Source organism: Mchenga conophoros, linkage group LG14, assembly GCF_057382185.1.
Source record: "Mchenga conophoros isolate Kocher_MC1m ecotype Shallow Benthic linkage group LG14, M_conophoros_male_GT1.1, whole genome shotgun sequence".
Lineage (NCBI taxonomy): Eukaryota > Metazoa > Chordata > Actinopteri > Cichliformes > Cichlidae > Mchenga > Mchenga conophoros.
In genome coordinates this window covers 36065979-36088846 of record NC_140539.1, presented here as the reverse complement: position 1 = coordinate 36088846, position 22868 = coordinate 36065979, and the positions used below count along the sequence as shown (strand labels likewise).

At 44.4% G+C, this 22868-nt stretch overlaps 2 protein-coding genes across 6 annotated transcripts in view; one reads left to right on the top strand and one right to left on the bottom strand.

Annotated features, from left to right (window-relative positions):
* capn5a (calpain 5a) overlaps positions 1-2787 on the top strand; it is a 55808-nt gene extending 53021 nt beyond the window's left edge. For both annotated transcript variants that reach the window (XM_085244240.1, XM_085244241.1), the window contains exons 12-13: positions 353-489; positions 594-2787. In XM_085244240.1, coding sequence (XP_085100366.1) covers positions 353-489; positions 594-770 — 314 coding nt within the window. In that variant the 3' untranslated portion in view covers positions 771-2787. The remainder of the gene's footprint in view (positions 1-352; positions 490-593) is intronic.
* A 787-nt stretch (positions 2788-3574) lies between these two features.
* Positions 3575-21790, bottom strand: rsf1a (remodeling and spacing factor 1a). 4 transcript variants are annotated; one of them, XR_014888227.1, is made up of 19 exons: positions 21519-21790; positions 17614-17705; positions 17404-17496; positions 17113-17318; positions 16901-17025; positions 16022-16129; positions 14373-15693; positions 14038-14239; positions 13732-13944; positions 12891-12995; positions 11803-11882; positions 11608-11656; positions 11150-11256; positions 10675-10739; positions 10112-10286; positions 9802-10034; positions 8943-9140; positions 7675-8694; positions 3575-6195 (listed from the first exon to the last, which is right to left on the bottom strand). XR_014888227.1 is itself a non-coding variant. In XM_085244234.1 (18 exons), exons 1-18 carry the CDS (start codon positions 21670-21672, stop codon positions 7928-7930), a joined length of 4293 nt encoding a protein of 1430 aa, XP_085100360.1. In that variant the 5' UTR covers positions 21673-21790; the 3' UTR covers positions 3575-7927. The 4 variants fall into 4 exon arrangements, 3 of the variants coding, with proteins under 3 accessions (XP_085100360.1, XP_085100361.1, XP_085100362.1); XM_085244234.1 differs by having other exon boundaries at positions 3575-8694; XM_085244235.1 differs by having other exon boundaries at positions 3575-8694; positions 14038-14221; positions 14379-15693.
* Positions 21791-22868: the final 1078 nt, after the last annotated feature.

Below are 22868 nucleotides of genomic sequence, written 5' to 3'. Positions count from 1 at the left end.
CTTCTGTTCTTCACAGGAAACCTTCCTTACACCTTAAAGACTGTATATAAAAGATGGACGTAACCACCGCGATCCACTCAGGCATGTTTGTTTGGCTTTGTGAGAACGATTTGGGGTATTAGACTTTTACCGCAGATCACGGCCTGATGATTAATCAGCTTTTGAATTCAGTGGCTTCCGATCATAAAACCGGAAAACTCAGAATAAAGTGGTTTAAAGTCCTGTTATAAATAAATGTTTAAAGTGTGGTGAGACCTGCATGCGATGCGTTTAGGGGACATCTGTAAATTGTAGCTCAGAAACATCAAGAAATGTCCACTGAAGTGTTGATAACTCAACTGTGTCTCTCCAGCGTCGGATCCTTACGTGATCATTCGCTGCGAAGGACAGAAGGTCTGCTCGCCGGTCTATAAAAACACGTGCAGTCCTGTCTTCGACACCAAGGGGCTCTTCTACAGGAAGAAAGCAAACCAGCCAATCGGCATCGAGGTTTGTAACACACAGAAGTGTGTGTGTGTGTGTGTGTGTGTGTGTGTGTGTGTGTGTGTGTGTACATTTAAAGCGCTGACCTTCTGTCTCTCTGTGTCTCTCAGATCTACAACAACAACGTGCTGAAGGACTCCTTCCTGGGTCAGGTGACGCTGCCCGCCGAACAGGGAGAAATAAAGAAAACGTTCCACCTGAAGGACAAGGGCGATCGCCGTGACAACGACCTCTCTGGTACCATCACTGTTGCGATATTGACGAGCTCGATACTCACCGGTATCTAAGATTTGGAGCCGGGAAACATTTCTGAAGTTCCACAACGCCCGGAAATGTCTCACAGACATATCCATAGACTGTAAGTAAAAGATGGATGCAGCTAACGAAATGATATTTCTCAGCAGCATGATCTCATCTACACAGCCTGAATTTTTGTAGTCCATTTTAAGGATGTTGTAGTCCTTGAAACAGGCAGCAGAGAAAAATCTAATTCCTTTGAATCCTCATGAATTCTCCACATCTTTCCTCCTTTTCCCTCCTTCATGAAAAAAACCACAGGAGGGAATTTTTTGAATCTAACAGAGACCAAAAGTGTTTTTAAAAAGTCCAAATACCCACTTCAAAAAGTTTCAACTGGAGGCTTCAGAAACCAGACACGGCAAACCAATGGATAACATGGCTGTGGCTGCTGCCATCTTTCTTATACGGTCTATGGAATATCCTGAAAACGTCAGAGTTTGATTGTAAAAATTTGTTTACACTTTCACGTTTTCTTTTTCCCCAGATTTAACTTTCTGTCAGCAGCTTCTCTATGTCAGTTTTTATTAGACAGTTTAATGTGTTTTATCTTTAATTTCCACGCGTTCATTCCTGACGGCCGAGGTGAACTCTGGTCGCGTGCTCTCGCTCGTTATGAAGCTAATACTGTTTACGTGTCATCCTCGCACAGGACTCTGTGTTTGTTATTCATGGCAGAAACATGCCAAAGATTTTTAAAATCTGCCACTTCATTATTTGTACCAGCAGTCTGTAAAATATCCGGACAGCAGACATGTTCAGACGTGCATGAGATTATCTACCTGCAGCAGGTTTGTGCCGCCTGCTGTCGTCTCTTTGTAAAACTGTCCCAGAGTCACTTTAATCTTAGTTGAATATAATAATGATTTTTTTTTTTGTGATGTTTCATTATAGATTCAATTTAATCTCAGTGCTTGCTTCGCACTTCATTATAACGCCTCCCTAGTTATCGCGACCCTGAGTTGGAGAGCAAGGTCTCAGCTCAGTATTTTTAGGGTTTGTTATTAAAGTGCTCAGTGAGTGTAGATCACTCGGTAACACTAAAATGACCACTTTGTCCATCTTTGACTTGATGTGTGTAGACCTGTGGATGAGCTGTGTGCTCACAAACCCGCTGAGACCACTGAGTGAGGGGGCAGCTGCATTCTTTCTAATGGCCAGCAGAGGGCAGCCACTCTCCTGTGAGAATGCAGCCCTGCTTGAGTTCATGGTGCCAGTTATTTGTTTATTTTGTGATTTACGGCCAGTATTAGGGGGGAAAAAGCAGAATAAACACGGTGTTCAGGTGTGCAGTAGGCTTTCTGATTACTGCAGAAGTCAGAATCACAATTATTTTAGCCTTTAATCTCAATTTTTGAACATGACTGAAGATCTGGGCTCCTTTTGTAAACTTTGACCCTGGTCTTTCTACACCATTTACTCTGGGTGTAATCCATATAGTCAAACTTTCTATTACTTCTATTTATATTACTCCTTCTGGCCTACAGTCATCGGGTAGTGTCCGATACCAACATTGTCCTACAAGATGATTAGTTATCAACAAACGCGCACTTCTTCAGATCGAGATCGTCTTGTGTACTTTTACAGTTTTTTGCTTTCAACTTTAAATCAAATCCAGATGAACCCAAGTGAAATGAAAAGGAGGTGAAGGGGGCACAGGGTCAATTGGCAGGGAATGAGCTTTTAAGTTAGTGTAAGCTTTTATGGAGCATACCACTTTAAAGGAAAGGGGTGTGTTCAATTTATAACAGGATAAAAGGAGAGCTTTGAGTAGATGAACGGCTCGATTATTCTGGTTTCAAGACAGACAATGAAATTCAGTTGCATGTCTGATATCCTGTTTCTCACCTCCACAAACGGGGTTCTGTCCATCTTTGATTACAGTCGATCTGTTTCAGTGCTGTTCAGTCTGATGTAATCAGGCCTGTAAGAAGCTTTGTTTCTGTCTTATGTTCAACTCCTGCAGTGTCTGATGGTCGTTTAAATAAAGTTTACTTTTAAAAACTTTCCCTTTGTGTGGTTTGATGGAGGCACTGCACTAAAGTTGTGCTTCATAAAAATCCCACAGCCTCACTTCAAACTCACTGATCATCACAAAAGCCAGTTTGCCGAGTACTGCATGTGTCCTCAAACTACATTTAAATTCTATAAATGTATCTCTACGAAAAAAAATAGAAATGATCGTGTAAAAGAAGTTTAAAATAACTGATCAGCAGTGTTTATGTAGGATTTACTGTGAAATCTTCACGTGATGTTTTCAGTTTCAGCTGTTCAAAACCTGCAGCTCCAAATGAAGTTTAGAAATAAAACCCCGTTTTTGTGTCATGTGATATCACAGCCACACCTGCTTTCATTTAATGACCCATAATAACAGAAACAAGCATCAGTACTCGTGATGTGTGATCCCTTTCTAATATCTCACTGTAAAAATGTTAAAAGTACATTTTCAATACCATGTGGTTTGATCTGCTGATCAATAATGAACCTCTTTTTCCCTTTAAATCCATTTGCTACCAGGCTCACCATGACCGTCTTGCATTCAGTTGCCTTAAAGTGTTTTCCAGCCCCGGATCTCAAAATGCTGGAAAAATAAAGTGAAATAAAAAGCAAAAAATTTGGACTTTTACTCTGAATATTTCATGAGTTTCAAAGTTTTCCTGGCTTGATTAAAATACACCAAACCAGCTGACTGTGAGGAGTTCATCTGGGAAGTGTGGCTATTTTCACTGGAATGAACAAACACGGAAAGCAGAACAGATCCAGGTGAAGGAATGATAATGAGACACGGAGACTGTTTTCGAGGAGATGCCGGGATGTCGGTTTTAATAACTTAGAAAACATTTATGTTACACCAGTACTACGGTAACAGTACAACAGAGAAATGGAAGGAGCCGCAGTCACATCCAGTTTGAACAGTTTAAACAGCTTCGGCGGCCGACACTCAGCACATCGCGTTCAGTGGAATGATTTCAGACTAGAGGCGTAAAAAGCACATTTTAACCTGCCCTTAATGCTAAACAGGTGAGTGGAGGGTCAGCAGAAGCTTTTACTGACACACGGGACTGAAAATTAATATAAACTCAGATCACTGCAGTTCAGCATGGAGGGGATTTTCCAAAACCCACTTTAAATCCAACACAACATGATAATGAGACAAACCGTCCCGCAACACCTGAACAAGCACGGAAAGTACCTGAAAGAATATTTACCAAGAGAGCTGGCGGTGAGCTTCGGCCATGAGTGAAGTATTAACCTCTGTTTTAGGGAACAGAGGTTCTCCAGCAGGAAGCTAAGCCTTTTCTGAAGCTCAGGAACAACAATAACAGTAATATCAGCTTTAAAAAGGATTTTAAAAAAAGACTAAATAAACCATCTGCTCGCATGTGAGAACCTCCCACTGTTTGCATCTTTATTATCTTCAGCTCAGATATTTTGGATTCTTTGACGGTTCATTTAAAAATAAAAATGTCTCAGGCATTTCCCGTCTGACGTATCGGCGTCTGTGCTGTTCAAGAGCATCACTGGACACCGATTATTCTGTGATGTGTTTAAAGCAGAAAAATCAAATCTTTCGTGAACGTCGAAAGCTTCAGACTTTGACCAAGTAAACTCTGTTCATAAAAAGAAGAACCAACAGGAAACTTTATTTTAAAAACATGAAATCTTTTTGTCTTTCCTTCCGTTTCTGCTGCCAGGTCTCTGTAAAGGAACTTTTTGTAAATTCCTGTATTTAAAAATAGTTTCAAACTTTTTTGATTTAACCAAAGCTGAAAGAAAAGAGATGCTGTGACTTTGTCCATTAAAGAGTTTCAGTTCAAGGTGAACTGGGGCTGCACTTTCCTGTAATGCCACTTTTATGCCACAAGTGAGTAAGCGTAACCTTTATTTAACCAGGCAAGTCATTAAGAACAACTTATTTACAACGAAGGCCTGCGGGAGTCAAGTGGACACGGTGGTTTAAAAAAAACCCCGAAAACAACAAACAGAAGCACACGTCTGAAAACATCTCAACACAACTGCCAGTAAAACACTGCCCCCTGCTGGTGAAGTTTAGTTACATGTAGCAGAGGGTCATTACAAAAAGCACCTTTAAAGGGTGCCGTTTGTAAAACTGTCAGTTTAGAAATACTAATAAAAGTTAACAGCACAACGTAAAGATGTAACAGCTGCGACGTTAGCCTTGTTCTGAGCATGACCACTCCTGCCTCTGACTGTAACGTCCAACCTGACAAGAAGTAGCTTTGCTCAGACAGGCGCCTTGTTTTCTGTGAGTCAGTATTAACGCTCAGGTTTGCGTCTATCATGATGGAAGCGGACTCAGTGGCCTGTGTAGTTTTTACACATCACACCTTAAAAAATATTCAAAGCTGAAATCATGAAATCATCCAATCAGAACCGAATCATCAGGGCTGAATTTATCAAACCACTTAAAGAGAAATGGATAATCTGTATAATGTTACAGAGAGAGGATATCCCTCATATGGTCATCTGTGGCAGAGATGCCCCACCCACATGCCATTCACGATGGGCAGCCAATCAGAAGAAACTTAAAGTGGGCGGGGCAAAGACAGCTCATTTCAGATACTGGAGCTGAACTGAGGCCCAGTGCCAGATGAATACAGATTATTATGAACTTTGAATCATGCAGAACAGGCCCGCTGTGAGCCATCAGCCATTTATAAGGTCTCAAAGCAGATTCATCGTGATGGCTGTGAGGAAACAATAATATACTAATGCATAAAAAAACAAACATGTTGACTGGGTTTGTACTTTTCCATGTATTTCCTCCTGTTGATATAATTATGCATTATAACTATATTACACTGAATTATATTTAGTATTTGAGTAAAATTAAATGATTTTAAAGTATCCAAAAACAGCTGCTCTAAACGTTTTTACACCTCTAAGAGCATTTTGAGGTGAACTCTGAGTAGTTTGATAAACGCAGGCCTGAAGTTTAATCATCATCTGAACTCTAAAGAAAAACTTTTCAGTGCCAAAAAAAAGTCTCGGTAAGGTCAGCGGAAATGTTTGAGTCCAACTTTTAAAGGTGAGCTTGGTGGAAATTTAAAGATAAATGGAGCCTCTTTTCATTAACAGCAGGTTAAAGCCCTGACAGTGATTCGACTGTGTGCGACGGTTAAACAGAAGCTGACGGAACAAAACTCTGATTAGTGATCGGTGTTCGTTTTCCTCCCCTGAGCCTCTGTCAGAAATGAAGATTTGTTCCTCCTTAAAACGAGGCGTTCAAACTGTTAAAACGCTCCGGAGACGCGGGGCGGGACTGAGCCGTGAGACGGGGTTTTACTGGTGAACGGGCTCCACGCTGCTCTGATGGAACTCCGCTGCGGAAACAAAAACCGCTGGTCGCCGGTCGATCTGCAGGTCGCTCGCAGCAGCATCTCTCCTCCTCTCCTTCGTATAGAAAATATAACACTATATTTTACAAGAGGACTAAGAGAACAGAACGTCTATTATCTTACAAGGAACAGGCAGAGTATGTACAGCGAACGCGCCGGCACGAGGACGAGAGGAAGCCAGACACTTTGGATCCGAAGCGGTGACGTGGAGACGGAGCTCGCTACAGATTCAGAGTCTATATTTACAACAACTTCTAAAAACTTTTCAGCGCCGGGACCTCCGGACGATTAAAAAAGTTCCAGGATCGGTTAAACCCGGTAACAGAAATCTGATTTATTTGGTTCCTCAAAGCCTGGATTAGCACAGTCAGTGTTCACAGACAGCACGAACAGTTTAAGGTAACACAAAATGAAACGGCAGACGTTCCCTCTTCAGTCATAAACTCTCACATTAGGGCAAAAGTCAACTTTTTCTGTTGAGCTTTTAATAAACAGATCACAGAGCAGATGATGCTTTGTGACCTTTAACCCCTGGAGCTCTCCGTCACCCTAACCTCAGGACTTTTTAAAAAAATCCTCCCAAATCCCAGCGGAGGACAAAATCATCACTGCAAAAACTCAGTTTGTACTGAGAGATGTCTTGTTTTGCTGGGTTAGAATGAGGCTCGTGACTGAGGCCTGGCAGGTAAAAGCAAAGAAGAGGAAGGAGGTGAAAATATGAGCTGATTATAGAGGGCGATGAAGGCCGGCGGCCGGCTCACATCATTCATAGCTGTTTAAGGACCTTTTTACTTTCCTACAAATCTGTGCAAATTAATAACAATGTGAACTGACTGGAGTGAATGATTCAATCGGGAACGCTGAAGGATCGAGACAATCGACCAATCACAGCCGGACATCATGTATCGTCGGTTACACTGAACGTGTAGCCGTGTAGATCTGACCTTAGAGCTGCTTTGAAGAACCAAATTATCTTTGTGGAGCACAAACTGTTTAATCCGACTTTCAGTTTTATCTGAAAGTGTCGGTTTCATGGACCAGCTGCAGGCTCTGATTATGTTTATCTCAAATAATTACATTTTCTGGGGGCATAACAGGCAGCTTTTTTTCAGTAGTGGTGTTTCATTTTTAAATGTCAATATTTAATTTCTAACTTCATTAGAAATTTGAAAAGTTACATTTATTTAGTGTAATTAACTTGGTCGTCCACCTGCAGTTCCTTCGTAGCTCACTGCGGCTCTGCATCCCACACTGAGAATCACTGTTTTATAAAATATCATTAAATAATGATTAACCAGTTTTCTAAATCCTAATATTTATATATAAAAGTTTTGTCCAAGCGACACTTCAAACCCACAAATATTCAGCCTCGAGAGAGTTTTCTCCGACCGTCACCTGATCCAAAGTGCTCGCTTTGATGCCGACGCCCTCCTCGGTGCCGGCTCATTAAGTGCTATGAGAATGATGAAGTGCTTTAAGATGAAATACACGACAGACGAACCGCCGCCCCCAGCTGTGATGGTGTCACACGGACCTGTCGGGTGGACGGTGAGGTGGAGCCATCCTGCTGCCGGGAGGCGTCAGCTCCGCCCGCCTGCCCGCTATAAAAATGGGTAACCATGAGTTTCTGTTCCAGCGTGTAACTGTGGACAATTGCGCTCTAACACAACACGACGGCGAAGAAGAAGAGTGAGGAACGTGAGTCAGAGTGAGATCCGGGCAGTGGGCGGGAGGCTTGAAAAGAAAAAGCAGAACAAAGAAGCGAGCGTTGTGCACGCACACAGCCATCATGACTGCAGACTGTTCTGGACAGAGTCTCGGGAGTCCCTCTGTTCCTCCTCCTCTCCCTCCCCCTCCTCCGGATGTGAGGGACCGTTGTGCCTGCCCTGCCTGCCCGACCCTGCAGCGTCTCTGGGCTCTGGGCCTCTGGAGGTCCGATGTCCGTTTGGCGGAGACAGGCTGCGGCCCCTCGCCTTTTCCTGAGCGTCGCTGTCAGCTCTCCTCTCCCCCGTTGAAGATCTTTTGGTCACCGTCTTCTGTCTCCCATCCTCGTCGTCCTCGTCCTCCTCGTCCTCCTCTTCATCGTCATCTGAGTCGATGCGGTTCAGTCTTTTGCGGACCGGACGATCCTCCTCCGATGATGACTCAGAATACGAGTCGTCGTCCTCCTCGCCCTCCTCCTCCTCCTCGTCCGTCGAAGGCCGCCGTTTCTTCAGCATCTGGGCGAGCCGTTTGCGCCGCTGCTGCGACAGGATCTCTCTCCTCTTCCCCCTCCCCATCTTCTCCAGGTCCTCCTCTTCCTCTCTGTGTGTTCTCTTTAACCTCCTCCGCTTGTCTCTCTCCTCCTCGGCCTCCTCTTCCTCCTGCAGTCTCCTCTTCAGCCGCCTCCTTCTCTCTCCCTCGTCCTCTTCGTACCTCCTCCTCCTCTTGTCTCTCGTCCTCCTTGTCCGGAAGTCTTCCTCATGTCTCCTCCTCCTGTTCACTCTCCTCCTCTGGTCATCCTCCTCCTCGTCTTCATAATCGTCCTCCTCTGAATCTCTGGAAGAAGCCGACACTGAAGGAAAAAAAGACAGAAAAAGTCATTATGAACAAAAATCAATGACTCCTAAAATCAACAAAAGGTAAACATTTGCTTATTGATAGTTATGATACTACCACCTGCTGACTTACTGATGGATAAAGTAAGATATATGACATTTTTTCCCCATTATGGAGATAAATCTGGAAAACATCGAGCAGATTTCTCCTTAAGGGCGACTGAGCTGATTAAAACTCGTCCTTTACGCTCTGATGGTGACTGACCGTCGCTGTAGTCGCTGGAGAGACGCTCCTTGCGAGGCCTGCCGTGGCGCTTCACCTTGTCCTTGTTGGCGGAGGCTCGCGAGTCGTCCGACGACTCCGACGTTTCACGGTAGTTGACTTGTTGGCGCTGGCCCCGCCTCAGGCCCCGCCTTTTTTTGTCACTGTTGCTGTCCGTCATGTCGCTGAACTGATCCGAGTCTGAGAGACCAACAACCAACAAGTGAACTAGTTATCAGTCAGCACTGAGACACCTTTCCATCTGTCTCCCTCTCACTCACACACATGTAATCTGTTCCTATCTGAACCTCCCCGGCTCTCCCCGCAGATCACAGTCCACAGAAACTCCGCTGACAGATGAGGTCAGGCAGAACTACTCAGAGCCGACCCCCGATGTAATCCCACCTCCACCTTTAAACCATCCGTCGCTCCCACTGCACACCTGACCACTGCCTCTCTGTACTTGTGCATGTTCTGCATCACCCTCACTTCGCTCTTGGCTTCCTCATGCAGCAGCACAGCTTCTCGCCATCATCTGTTTTCTCCAGATCAACAAAGACACAGCGCAGCTGCTTCTGAGCTTCTCTAAACTTCTCCATCAACACCCTGAAAGCAAACATTACATCTGCAGAGCTCTTTCTCAGCATGAAGCCAAACTGCTGCTCACTGCCTGCCTGTCTCACATCTCCCCTGTTCTGGAAAGTAGAGGACTCCAGGATTGTGTTAAATGTGTCGTTATAATTAACTATATTTATAGTTTTCTGATAATTGTCTTAATATTTATTTAATCTACTGTTAAACTTCTTTATTCCACTAAATACACACAACTCAGTCTGTAATAAAATCAATCTTGCCGTCTCACCCATCTCTTCCTCGCTTTCCTCCTCTTCCTCGTCGGAGGAGCGTCTCCGCCGCCGTCTCAGCCGCTTCCTGCCCCGCCCACGGCTCCTGCCGGGTCTGTGTTTAACCACTCCTCTCAGCGCCTGTCTGGGGCGAGTTTTGCTATCCCAGCTGCCGGCATCACTGCCCGCGTCTTCGTCTTCCTCCTCTTCATCGTCGTCTGCTCCGGATGCGCCGAAATCTTCGTCCTCTGAGCTGTTGAGAGGAAGAGGGGGCTAAATAAGCCGGCAAACAAGATGAGTGAGAAATCTGGAGAGAACCCGCTGTGTCACCTGTTGCTGAGCATGAACTCGTCTTCGCTCTCCGCCGCCGTGCTGTCGCTCTCCAGGTCGTTCAGTCTCCGCTTCTTCCTGTTCCGTGCAGCGTGAGTCTGGCTTCTAATTGGCCGCTGACTCTCCTTCCCGTCCTCTGACAGGCTGGTGGGGAGGTCTTTGCCCCGCCCCGCTCCTGAAGCGAGAATAATGCACGTGAGTGCTGAAAAATCGACTTTGGGTGAAAGTAAATGAAAGCAGACCGGATGTTCTCATTTATTTCATCTGTTCATCCTCAGTGCACCCCCTCAGCTCTTCCTGTCTCAAACAAGCTCCTCCCTCTTTAAAACTGCTTTTTTATGATTGGCTGCCCCTCATAAACTGCCAGACATGCAGTCTGAAGTATTTGTACATACAGTGATTAAAATAATCCAAAATTTGAAAGTCAAAAGAATAAAACTGTGCTAAGAATGTAAAAGAGAATAACATTCATATGAAGACACTTTGATATATAAACCATGTGAATGAGTATTTAACTGGGATCTAAAAGAAGGCCTTACTGGGCCTGCAGTTCCTCCACTCACCTCCACAGAGGTCCCTGAAGTCCTCCTCTATGGCCTCATCAATGGCATCATCAAAGTCATCAAACCTGGAACAAAACAGCTGATTGAAGCCTCTTTCTGTCATTTCACTTTTTCCCCCCACGTGTGCGGGTCATTAAATCATCCTGCAGGCAGCGTTATAAGAGCCTGGTGGCTTGCAGAGGTCAGCAGCCAGAAGCATAACCCTTCCACCCATCACCAGAACTCACAGACACACACGAAGGTGTCGTCTTCGTGGCTTCTGCTCATTGGAACGATGCATAAATACAGCCACCATATTGCCTCCCAATTAATGTAAATCAATGACGGCAGAATTTTCAGCCGGTTTATGTTGATAAACTGAACTAAAAGTAGTTCTAAGATTTTCTACGTTTTTTTTTAATATTATACTTCAACAACTGAGAGTCAACTGTAAAAACCTCCTCCAGCACCTTGAACACCCCCAGGCGACACCCACCTGTAGCTGATGTGCTTCCTGGTCCTGGTTGATCGCCTTCCGAGGTTTTTGCTCTTTTTGGAATCCTTCTTCTTCGCAGACTTCTCCTCTTCCTCCTCATCTCCCTCCTAGGACACCAAACAACGTTCTTTTAAATGCTCCACAGTAAAATCTAAACTTCTACAGATTTAAGATGCAGAAGATGAAACACAGTGTTTATGTGAAAGCAGGAGAAAACAGCGACACTGGAGCTAGAAGCCGTGTTTGTTGCATGTTGATTGTGCCTCACATACCTTAGTAACAGCTTTGATTGTTACATTTGTTTTTTGGCACTTTTGATTTTTTTTTTCAAACATTTCAGTGAAGAGAAAAATTCTAACAAATGCAGATATTTAATTTCCATAGTCTGAGGCAAAAGGAAGTGGGCGGAGCATCATTCCAATGAAGTGACGAAGAGGCCGTGCTCTTCATGTACTCACAGGGATGATGTTCTCCACACTGATTCCTACGTACACCAGCCGTTCCCTCCTGACAGATAAGAACAGAGAAGCTGTGTCAAACTTTTAATGCTGATCGCAGCATTTTCATCCAAACGTGTGTGTGTGTGTGTGTGTGTGTGTGTGTGTGTGTGTGTGTGTGTGTGTGTGTGTGTGTGTGTGTGTGTGTGTGTGTACCTTCTCTCTGCTCTCTCCTTTTTCTTCAGAGCGCTGTCCAGATTCTGCAGTTGTTCCTCCAGTTTCTCACACAGCAATTTCTGAACAGAGGAAAAACAAACCACCGCAGCTCTGTCACTCTGTGATCTATAAATTATACACTGATGTCGACTCATCTTCCTCACCTCCCTTTTAAACTGTTTACACAGTAAGCCAAGCAGATGGGCTGGTCTAAGTGAAACTACTATGCTTTTACATATTTTCTGGCAAGCATACACCATTATGACAGATACTCATAACAAACGTGGACCCAGTGTCAAATAAAAAGCTTCAGCCTGCTTTAAATGCTTTGTTCCAGACAGTTTTTTCTACACTTGGATCTGTATGATGTCAGCAAACACGGATCCTCCTTATATGGTCATCTCAAGTTCACAGCTCAGGATGTGACCATGGAGGCTCTGTTTACGAGGGCCAGCCAATCGAAACAAAGTCTCAAAGTGGGTGGAGTTAAAAGGGCTTGTTTCATGGGGCCGTTACGATCGCCACATCTGCTGGTGCAAACTGACTGATGCCATTTTAGCCTCTTTATTTCTGTGATCTGCTGCGTTGTGCCGACGCCGGGTTGAAGACACGAGTGTTAATGACACAGAAGCTCAGCGAGTCTCAGGTTACAATGAGGGAGGTTTCTTTTCTTCCAGTTTTAATTCTTCTCCTCTTTTACAAAAGCTGATCTGGAGCTTTTGTCTGAGTGGTGAACAACACAGTGAGTACTCGCACCCCAGCACTGGTAAACTGGTATGTAGCTGCCACAGTCAGCATACAGAGTGACCAGTGTGGCAGGCATACTGAGGCCCTCAGTGTGAGGATGAATTAAGGAGAATTATTTCAAACTGTGACTCATGCAAAGCTACACTGGAAGGATCCAGGCTTTTGTTAACTGGGAACTTGTTAATGTGGCGTTTATACTCACTCTTCGTGAGCAAGCATCAAGTATCAGTACAAAACTGCTTCCTCCTGTCAGTTATCTGAACCATAAACAGGACTTTGGGAGTTATATTCTCATCAGCAGACATGACGGAATCAGTCCATCCCCTCAGTGTCACACTTACATGTTGGCAGGGGGGACAGAACCACTCTCCATCAGGGATCAACATGAGAGGCGGCCGCAGACAGGCAGTGTGGTATCCACTGTCACAGGAGTCACACAGCAGGATCTAAGGACAGACACACACACACATTAAACTCCACACAAACCAGCAGAGATGACAGCTTCTGTCATTTATGGTTTTATTCAGAGAAAGTTATCAAACATCTGCTTTGCAGCCTCTGAGTTTCTGTTCGTGTCTCTGTGATTTAGACATTATTACAGAATTCTTTCAGAGTGCAGCTGGAACTGGTGACAGTTTACAAACAACACAATAAAAAATGAAAAGGTTTCAGCAGCATTTTAGGTTCTGCACAAAACTATATACTCAAAGTAAAGAGACACAGACCCTCGAATTATTTTTAGAAATGACTTTAAGGAAACACGATGCATGATGGTGAAAATGCTCAAGTTGGAGTTTGATAACGGGGCGTCACAAACTAATGAGTGACGTCATTCTGGCTACAACCATCTGGTCTGCTGACCACACCCCCATTGACCTGCTTCTAAAACTGCCTCCATCCTCCAAAAAAAACAAAAAAAAAAGACTTGCAGAAGATTTTGGGATGTTGGATTTCCTCCCACTCAGACTCCTGAGCATTAAGTCAGGATTATACTCCCACACACGTGTGCACACAGACCGCAGACACCTTAAACAAGTGTCTTCTAGTGTCAGCACAGCCTGGAGGATGAGCTCTCACGTTTATGTTCTCATGATGAGTTCAAGTCATGAGGACTAAAGCAGAACCGGGCGCAGCGTCCAGACATCTCTGTATCTGTAAGCACTCACGCGAGCGCACACTCACCAGTTCGGGGTGGTTGGGCAGGCAGCAGTGAGTGCAGGCGTCCTCGCTGGGAATCTCCTCGGATTTATACGATTCCTCCTCTGAGTCGCTCCCTCCTTCGCTCTCCTCCTCTCCCCGTTTCCTCCCCCTGTCCTCCACCTCCCCTCCCTCATTAAGTTTGCGCCTCTTTGTGCGTATGTTTGACCACCGGGGGCGCCGGTGCCTTCGTTTACCCTGAAAGTACAGAAAGCCAGAGGGAGAACGAGATGGTCACAGAGACGAAGAAAAAGAGCAACAAGGTAAAAATGACCTGACAGGAACTGTTACCCTTCGCTTCCTTATCTGCTCGACGGGTTCAGTTTTTTTGTCTTTCTTCGTAGCTGAGCTCTGCTCCTCTTCATCCTCTTCATCCTCATCCTCCTCCTCTTCTTCCCTCGTTCTGGTGGGTAGTGCATGTTTTTTCTGTGGGTTCTTCTTCTGGCTCTCAGCCACCTTCGAGCTTGGCCTGCAGGTTGGCAAAGCAGATGATCTTCAAGAAAAGAGGTTTAGATGGGATGAATTTATCGTCACAATCAAACCGACTGCAGCTGAGAATAATGGACAAAAATAAACAAACATTACTGTGTAATCCCCCAGCTTCGTGGATTTTACTGAACACATACCTGCAGATCCTCGCAGACCTCCTCAGCGGCCTCCCTTCCTCTTGCGTCTCCAGCTCCCTCCCTTTCTCCTCCTCCTTCATCGCCTTCCCCTTCAGCTTGTTTCTCCGGTGGGGAGGAATCTTGATCTTTAGCCTGATTCCTTCCTTCTGGAGCTCAGAGGAGGCTTCCTCCAGCAGTCCCTGCCGCTCCTCCGAGGCCTTTGCCTTTTTCTGCTCTGCTAACCCACCGTTGACGCCCTCCTCCTGGTCGTCCTTTTTATCCTGTTGGTCCAGTTTCGGAGGTGAAACAGAGCTTCCCGATTCTGCCTCCGCTTGTACTAAAGTTCTTTCATTCTTCACTCGGTCGTCTTTTTTTAATCCCTCTGCCACACTGAGCACAGACACCTCCCTGCTCCTCTCCTCCCTCTCATCATCCTGCCCAGTTTTCTTCTCCTTGTCCAGCTCGTCTGTGGTGTTTTTACCCTCATTTTCTGCTGTCTGCCTCTTGGGTTCCTCTGCATTCTCAGACAGCGAGGAAACGCCAACAGAGTCCATTTTTGTGGGTGCCGGAGCCTCCGTTAGTGCATGAGGAGGAAGAGGAGGAGGGGGAGGAGAAGAAGTGGCAGCTCCCGCTGGTGTCTCCCCTTCTGTAAGGCCCTTCCTCACCAACACTGACTGCCGGCTCCCTTCACGTTGTTCCTCCGCTGCTCTCAAGTCCCGGAGGTCTGAATTTGGCCCGTTTTGTTCCTGCTGCTTGGCACCGGGCGCTCTGTGACGCTCAGATGGGCTGCGGATGACTCCTACGTGACCCACCACCTGACCTACTACCCCATTTTGCCCATCTTTGTGCGGCAGGAGCAAAGCTCTCCCATTGGTGAGTTCCAGCCTTGATGCGCTGACGACCAGATGCGGCTGCGAGGCAGATGAACCACCAGGGGGCACTAAAGAGTTAGACAGCTTGGCCTCCCTTCCGTGACCGTCCTTGGCGTGGATCACTGACGGGTTACAGACAATAATACTGCTGCTGTTGGTCTTGTTCAGGTGATTGCTGTGGAAGCTTTCTGCCAGCTTGAGCTCCCTCTTCTTCAGTGGTATCTTGGCCTGCTGGCTGCTCCTGACGACCGCTCGCTCCGCTTCCTCTTCCTGTTTAGCCACGGGCGCCATGACAACAGACACTGTGTTCCTGGGGGCGTCGGCGTCCCTCGATTCTGATTTGATGACTGTGGTGATGGTGCTCACGCGGTTATCAAAGACAGACGGTTTGAGGAGCGTCTTCTCCTCCTTCACCTCAGCATCAGCGTTTTCCTGCTTGATGGGCGGCGGTGTGAGCTCCTCCTTCACCTCTGCAGAAAGAAAAAAGGTTTTAAAGATGCACGCAGTTAGGTTGGTTAGGTAAATTGGCGACTGGCGACCTGTCCAGGGTGCACCCTGTCTCTCGCCCTATGGTAGCTGGGATAAACTCCAGCCTCCCCGCAACCCTGACAAGGATAAGCGGAAGACGATGGATGGATGGATGCAACTCATTTTGATTCTTCAGTCTCTTTCGGGTTGCTCGTATTTTGTTTTGGTCATTTTGTATGTCCTTGTTGGGCATTTATTGTGTCCTTTTAATGGTTTTGCTAGTTTTGGATAGTGGATGGAAACCTGAGGCAGTTTCTTTCACCTACATACCTGGCCTGGTTTGTTTTTCTCTGTTTTGAGGGTCAACCTTCTTGCTGTCAGCGTAGTCCTCTGAAGTCTTTGAGGCCTCAGGGTTGGTGCTTCTGATCGTCTCATCCCCTGCATCAATATGAAAAAAATACAATAGTTTGAATCAAACGTTTGTTTATTATAAAGGACAGAAAAAATCTCAACAATTTTTGCCGTTAAAATTGCTTCTGTAGGGTCAAATAATAATAATTTTTTTTTTTTTGTGGTGAGATGCGGGATTTTATACATTTTTAGACAAAGATCAGCTGCTGTGGACTCAGATTATTTGTTTTGACCTGTATTAGTTGGATTTGAGATTACTCAGTATAATTTTTGCCTCAATGGAAGTTATCGTTTCGCTGTTGTTAAATCAGGAATCTCTCAGGTTTTGGTTGCATGTTTTTTTAGACATGAAGTGTAACCTTCAAATGATTTTGAAGGTTTACTCCATTTAAACTATACGGTTATTACTACCATGCATTTACAAATCCTCTGTTATCCGATTGTGGCTCAAGAGTTGGGAGTTCGCCTTGTAATCGGAAGGTTGCCGGTTCGAGCCCCGGCTTGGACAGTCTCGGTCGTTGTGTCCTTGGGCAAGACACTTCACCCGTTGCCTACTGGTGGTGGTCAGAGGGCCCGGTGGTGCCAGTGTCCAGCAGCCTCGCCTCTGTCAGTGCGCCCCAGGGTGGCTGTGGCTACAATGTAGCTTGCCATCACCAGTGTGTGAATGGGTGGATGACTGGATATGTAAAGCGCTTTATGTAAAGCGACTAGTAAAGCGCTATATAAATACAAGCCATTTACCATTTACTCTGTGCACTGATTAAAACTCAACTATATAAACTCAATAATCCAGCGTACCAGCTTCTTTCTGTCCAGGGCTGGCACTCCTGGATCCAGCCTGGTTCTGGTCTCGTTCCTGATTGTGGTTTGGATCAACCTGAGCCTTCAGCAGCTCCAGAGCCTCTGCCAGGTCGTTGCGAGTCCTGAGAGGATGGGCGCACATAAGAGTGTAAGCAGAAAGACAAACATGAGACAACCTACATAACTTTAGCTTGACACAAAAGTACAACCTAACGATGCACTTCCAGGTGGATCCATCCAGATCGTCCTGCTCCTCCGTGTACAGCCGGATGTTCTGCTCCTGGTCCAGCTGAAGCCAGTACATCAGGCCCTGCCGGTCCCGACCTACAGGCTGCAGACGCATCTTCTCCGGGTCCTCGTCGTTGACCGCCGTTTTGAACTTCAGGTTTTCGTCAAACTGACACTCGCAGAGGTACTGAAGAGTGGAGAACATCAGTGTAGTTAGCGCCTTGTCTGGAGAAGTTTCAGCCTTTTATACAAACTAAAGTAGGGTGTCATACTTTCAGGATGCTGGACTTGCACTCCATGGACATCTCCTGGTAGCCCTTCTGTTCCAGCTCCCATGCCCAGGTGCTATTCAACTCCTGGCAGACCTACAAGAAACAGTGATTCTGTTAGGATCAAGCTTTCAGTTTTAACTGCGTCCCTTTACCCACTGACTGACACGTTACCCTTCCTTCCTGACTCCTGAGCTCATGTCAAACTCTCACCTTAGCCAGGTATTTTTCCCAGCGGTCAGCAGACACAGACCTCCCCAGTTTCCTGAGCAGCTTCACATGGAGCTCCACGAGTGGTTTAGGAACTGGAAAACACAGACAGGGCGATCAGAAACACGACACAGTTCATCGTAATGTTCCAGAACCAGTGTCAACAAACATTCACCCCACTGAAGTGGCCTCGCTGTGTTATTCTGGTATCTGAACCTGATCTCTCACTTCTCTGTGTGCCATTTCTGAGCTCAGTCACTCACAAACTGTCGGATAGTGCTTACATTCTTATGGCATGTTGACAAATTGTTAAATTATTTTATTTCTCAGCAGCCAAAGAAAGTGTTTAACACAAATGTTCCCATTTTTTTATTAAGAGGGTGAAATATGCACTAACCATATCTGCAGAAAAATCCTTTAGACAAATCAAAAGCAAGAAGATTTGTAGTTTATGCTAACAACCAACCACAGCTGAATATCAATCTAAACAGGACCACCTGTAAACTGTGAAAAGACAAAAACAGCTCCTTTGACTGGCATGTACCACTTCAGATGTAGGGGGGGCTTTTTAATTCATTTTTATCAAAAGCTGCGATAAAACCAGGCTCACCCGAACAAATACACTGCTCACTGGGCCAGTTATCATATATGGCAGCTTCATTTTTCTTATCACCTCTGCACAGAAACTCAGTCCAACTAATAAATATTTACTGTGTCACGGGTACAAAATAAATGAGCAAGGCAGCTACTTAGTCGACTAAACGCTTGATTTTCAGGGAATATTTCAGCCAACTGTCAGCCCATCACATCAGTGGGTTAAAAGCCATAAACTGAGATTCTAAATGAAACATTATTACAGTTTTATTTCATTAGTCTGAAGAGTGGCTTGGCTCGTTTCACTTCACGTCTTTGTCGTTTGAAACTGTTTAGTTTTTATTAATTTCATTCTTTTTTATTATTGCTGTCAGAGCCATGCTGTATGTTTGTGTCACAGATCCTGCCACCAGTAGGGGGCGCAAGAAAGTTGCAAATAAGGCAGAAGTATTTAATCAGCGAGTTTACCTGAGACAGGTGCTGCAGGAGAGAAAGCACACTTTTTAATGTTTAATTCTTTGAGGTATGCTGAATCACACATTTAAATAAAAAAAATAAAAGAATGAAGATCTGAGATTGATTGAAGAAGGTAAGCATTAAACTATATTTAAATTATATCTGGATTTAAACTGTGGAAATGCTTCATTCATTTTGGCCATTTCATTTTCATTGCATGCTTGAAAAGATGTCCTGCTGTCACAGTAGGGACCATTTACTTGGTCATTAAAATATGGTAGAGTACTCTTCAGGGACTACATTTAACTGGTTTAATCATCATTACATTACAAATAAAAACACACTCTAAAGGCAGACAACTCACAGACATCCCAGACTCAATAAAACTACCAAGACTCAATCTAAGGATGTTTATTTTTCTTTTTTTTTAGCAATTAAATTTTAGTCAACAGTGATGTTGTTGCTTTATGTCAGCGGTACTAAGTTTAATTAGCACGATTTCTGTAGGGAAAATAAAGAGTTTGCTATTACTATCCCGTTGACCTTTATCTTACTCAAATTCAACTTGGATCCTTTTTTAGTGTTAATGATTAATTTTTTTTAAAATGTGGAATGTGAGTACAGTTACCAGGTTTTCCTCTTTCTGTGGAATTCCACACCATTTTTAATCCCCGGGCCCACTTATTACACTTTATTTAACTATACTAATACTTGTACTTATTCACTGACTTGGTTTTAATTTTCTTAGCTGCTGAAACTGAAGAGTTTTCCAGATCTCAAATAAGTAAAATAATCTTTGTATTATTATATTGAGACAATGACAGGCTCTAGTTTACAAAAGTTAGGTGAGTCTCAGGAGAGATGTTTGGCGTAAAAAGAGAAGCGCAGATCTGTGTGCATCTCAGCTGAAAAACAGAGATGATCAGCAAAAATAACAGCACACTCACATCACACCATAACGACAAACTTTTGCTTCCATTCATGTCTACTGTGTTTGCTTAGCAAACACGATAAGCATGAATGTTCTTCACATTTCAACACTAAACCTGTAAAATCCATAGTTTGCTTATTTTCTATGTTATAAATACTTTATAGTTAAATATATATTTAAATATAGTTAACTGTGTGTGGCTCTAAACATGTTGCTATTAACAGTTTAATATGAATAAATGGTAGGGTAGGTGTAATAACTTCACCTTGTCTGTGAATAATTTGTATTTTTTTCCATTTAACTGAATATGTGAACTTTTAAGAGCACAGTGTCTTTTTGACGTTCTAAGACTGCATTACAAAAATACAAATAACCATATTTTAGCTGCAGTTAAATACAGAATAACATACTATATTAAATTCTAAAACTACCTCTCAGCACTATTACCGTGTCCCACTTTGCCCCACAAAAAATATGCTTTGTCTCACATTTAGTTTGTTGGGTTCTGCTTCTGTTAACCGTTTGTGTAGACTAAATCTATTTATAACTTTATTATGATTATATTATTATCATTATTGTTATTATTATTTGGGAACTCAGAAAAGAATGGGGATTAGGTCAAATCCAGCATTAAGACATATTAAACTGGGCTTTATGGAAGTCCTTAAACGCCTGTGACTCGTTGTGTGGTCTAGTGTGAGGCTTTTACGCAACTCCAAAATTTGGGGGAAATTCCAGTTTTCTCTGTTGGCACGGTAAACTGACAAAAAAAATCCCAGAATCACATTTAGAATTCAGATTAGTAATTGTTATTACTTATTTCAACAAAAATATCAGGGATACATTACTGATGACTACCATGGACATTTTAGTTCTTATGTTTATCTGAACGCTATGGGCTAATTATACGCTAGTAAGCACTAGATCTAACGGTCATTTAAAGTCACCAGCGAAGAAGAAGCGATTTACAAAGCTACTCATTCGACAGATATAATCCTGAAATGGATGTTTATTGAATCCTAACGTGGTGTGTTAAGTGTAGCGGTAAGTCTTCTACTTTTATTAAAAGTTGACGAAATAATTGAAGCTAACTAGTTAGCAATGGCTGGAATCTGCGCCTTCTGCGCATGCGCACATTTAACAGCCTCTCACTAACGGCCAAAAAAATAACATCCAGTGTTTTCAGCTAACGTCGCCGCTGTGCGGTGACAGCGGTCTGAAATAGCCACTAAAGCTGTAATACATACACACAAACAGCACCAATAACCTACTGGACACTGCTGTCAATTCAGCCCGCCTGCCAGTGAGGCAGCCGGTGAAAAATTACACCTGACAGCGCTCCGGAGCGAGCTGGTTGGCTGTGTGTGTGGTCACTGCTGCATCATGGCTCCCACATCAAGTTTAACGTGAGCGGATCAATAGCAACCTCGACACAATCATCGATAACCTGTCACCTGATATCAACTAAAACCCCGCGGGACCCCGGGCCAAATGTCGTGCCCCCGGTCTCTTTCACCTAACTTCAGCACAGAGTCCAAACTGTTAAATTCAGAGCGTCTGCTAGCTCTATGTTAGCACGCCAGTGTTTTCCAGCTGCCAGAACGTTTCCTCGGAAACTGGGGAGTCGGACTCGATTTCTGCGAGGAGAAAAGTGGCTCTAACCGGGACCCGAAAAAACGCCACAGCCGATCTGAGCTGCCTAAACTCTCGGTGTGATGCTGTCCTGCTGGGCCATAGACACACACACAGGCGCACACACTCCAGTTTTCGTCATCTTCATCGCGACCGTGACGAGGATGGTGATGGTGGTTGTTGTGGTGGTGTTGGCCCCCTTCTTTGGCTTCAAGTGTCGCAGCTTTCCAGCACTTCTTCGCCCCACCGCCACCACCACCACCACCACCAACACTACCATCAACCGGGCTCTCACCTGTAGTCGTGTCCCGTAGATATCTCTCCATTTGCGGGAAAGTCATCTCGGGCAGATCCAGCGCCGCTCCGTACCGCTCCAGGAACGAGCAGACCTCCGCGAAGCTCGGGCAGAGCGGCGGGCCGGAGCTCCTCAACACCGCCGGAGCAGCCATCTTTCCAGGCGGAGAGAAACAGGAGGGGAGGGCTCGGCTCGCTGCTGGGATGCGACTGTGTGCGAATGAAATGAATGGAGGGAGCGAAGCGTCGACCGGCGTCAGGCTGCGCGGAGGGAGAGCGCGGAGCTTCCGGTCCAGACTTTCACAATAAAACATCCAGGTTATGAAACAGACAAAATACATACTTGTCTGAAAGGTTTGAACTTATTCTGTCCCAGGGCCAAAATATCAAACACAATTTACAATAAAACCACGTTGAGAATCTAAATAAAACGAAACATGGTACAGAGTTGCACTGTTACATTAAAAGACACAAAACGAGGAGTTCTGTTAAAAAGAAAATAGCAAAGAGGTCAAATAAAGAGATGGATGAATAAAATGTTAATATGATACAACAGGGCGTTTAATAATTAGAAATCTTAACAAATAGAAGCAGGTGTGGTATGAGGTGATAGAGATTTCTGCCCCCTGGCAGCAGAGCCGAAGTTTCTCCAGGAAGAGGATTATTCATTTATCATTTATAGCGGTTCATGATCTCAGTGTCTACAGTTTACTAAAACTAAAAAGCAGGAATGAAAAACATTTTTTAACTTGCTGAATTTAAAAAGAAAAAATGACTGCAGTGAAAGTGAAGTGAACCGTAACACCAACAAAAGAATATAAAAGAAAAGAAAACACACAGGAAATGTATTTTGTTTTAGTCTGTGTCAAATTTATCAAACAAAATTAAGCCCGAGAAGGGGGATACATGTGTGTTTGAGACAGATGTGGGTCTCTATTTACATCATCTGTTCCATTCACATCTGGCATCTGACTCATGTTATGACTGAAGAAATAATAAAACGGAAGAGTGATGACGTCGCTCCAGAAAGCGATACTAAGCTGAGAAACAGAACAAAACAAATCTCCAAAAAAGTTGATTGTGTTCATCTGGACGTAGCGTTTTGTGGGAGAAACGTTTCGTCACTCATCCAGGTAACTTCAGTCTCAGCTGACTGCAGGTTTCCCCAAACTTATATAAACAGTACATTTGCATAATGACTGAAACCAGCCCACTGAAGGAACAATGGGCTGGGAGGTCAGTTCCTTAATCTTAATTATGCAAATTCTCATGACCTTTGATCAACAACCACTGACCAAAACCCACCGATCAAAGACCACTGATTTTCACTATCCTACCCTGGAACACCACC

Excerpts from the sequence above, each read along its gene's own strand:
- rsf1a (XM_085244234.1), bottom strand. The coding sequence starts at position 21,672 with ATGGCTGCTCCGGCGGTGTTGAGGAGCTCCGGCCCGCCGCTCTGCCCG. Across the intron at positions 17,319-17,403 it reads GCAAGTCCAGCATCCTGAAA|TACCTCTGCGAGTGTCAGTT; the intron begins GTATGACACCCT and ends TCCACTCTTCAG. Across the intron at positions 10,287-10,674 it reads CTTCAGGGACCTCTGTGGAG|GAGCGGGGCGGGGCAAAGAC; the intron begins GTGAGTGGAGGA and ends TTCTCGCTTCAG.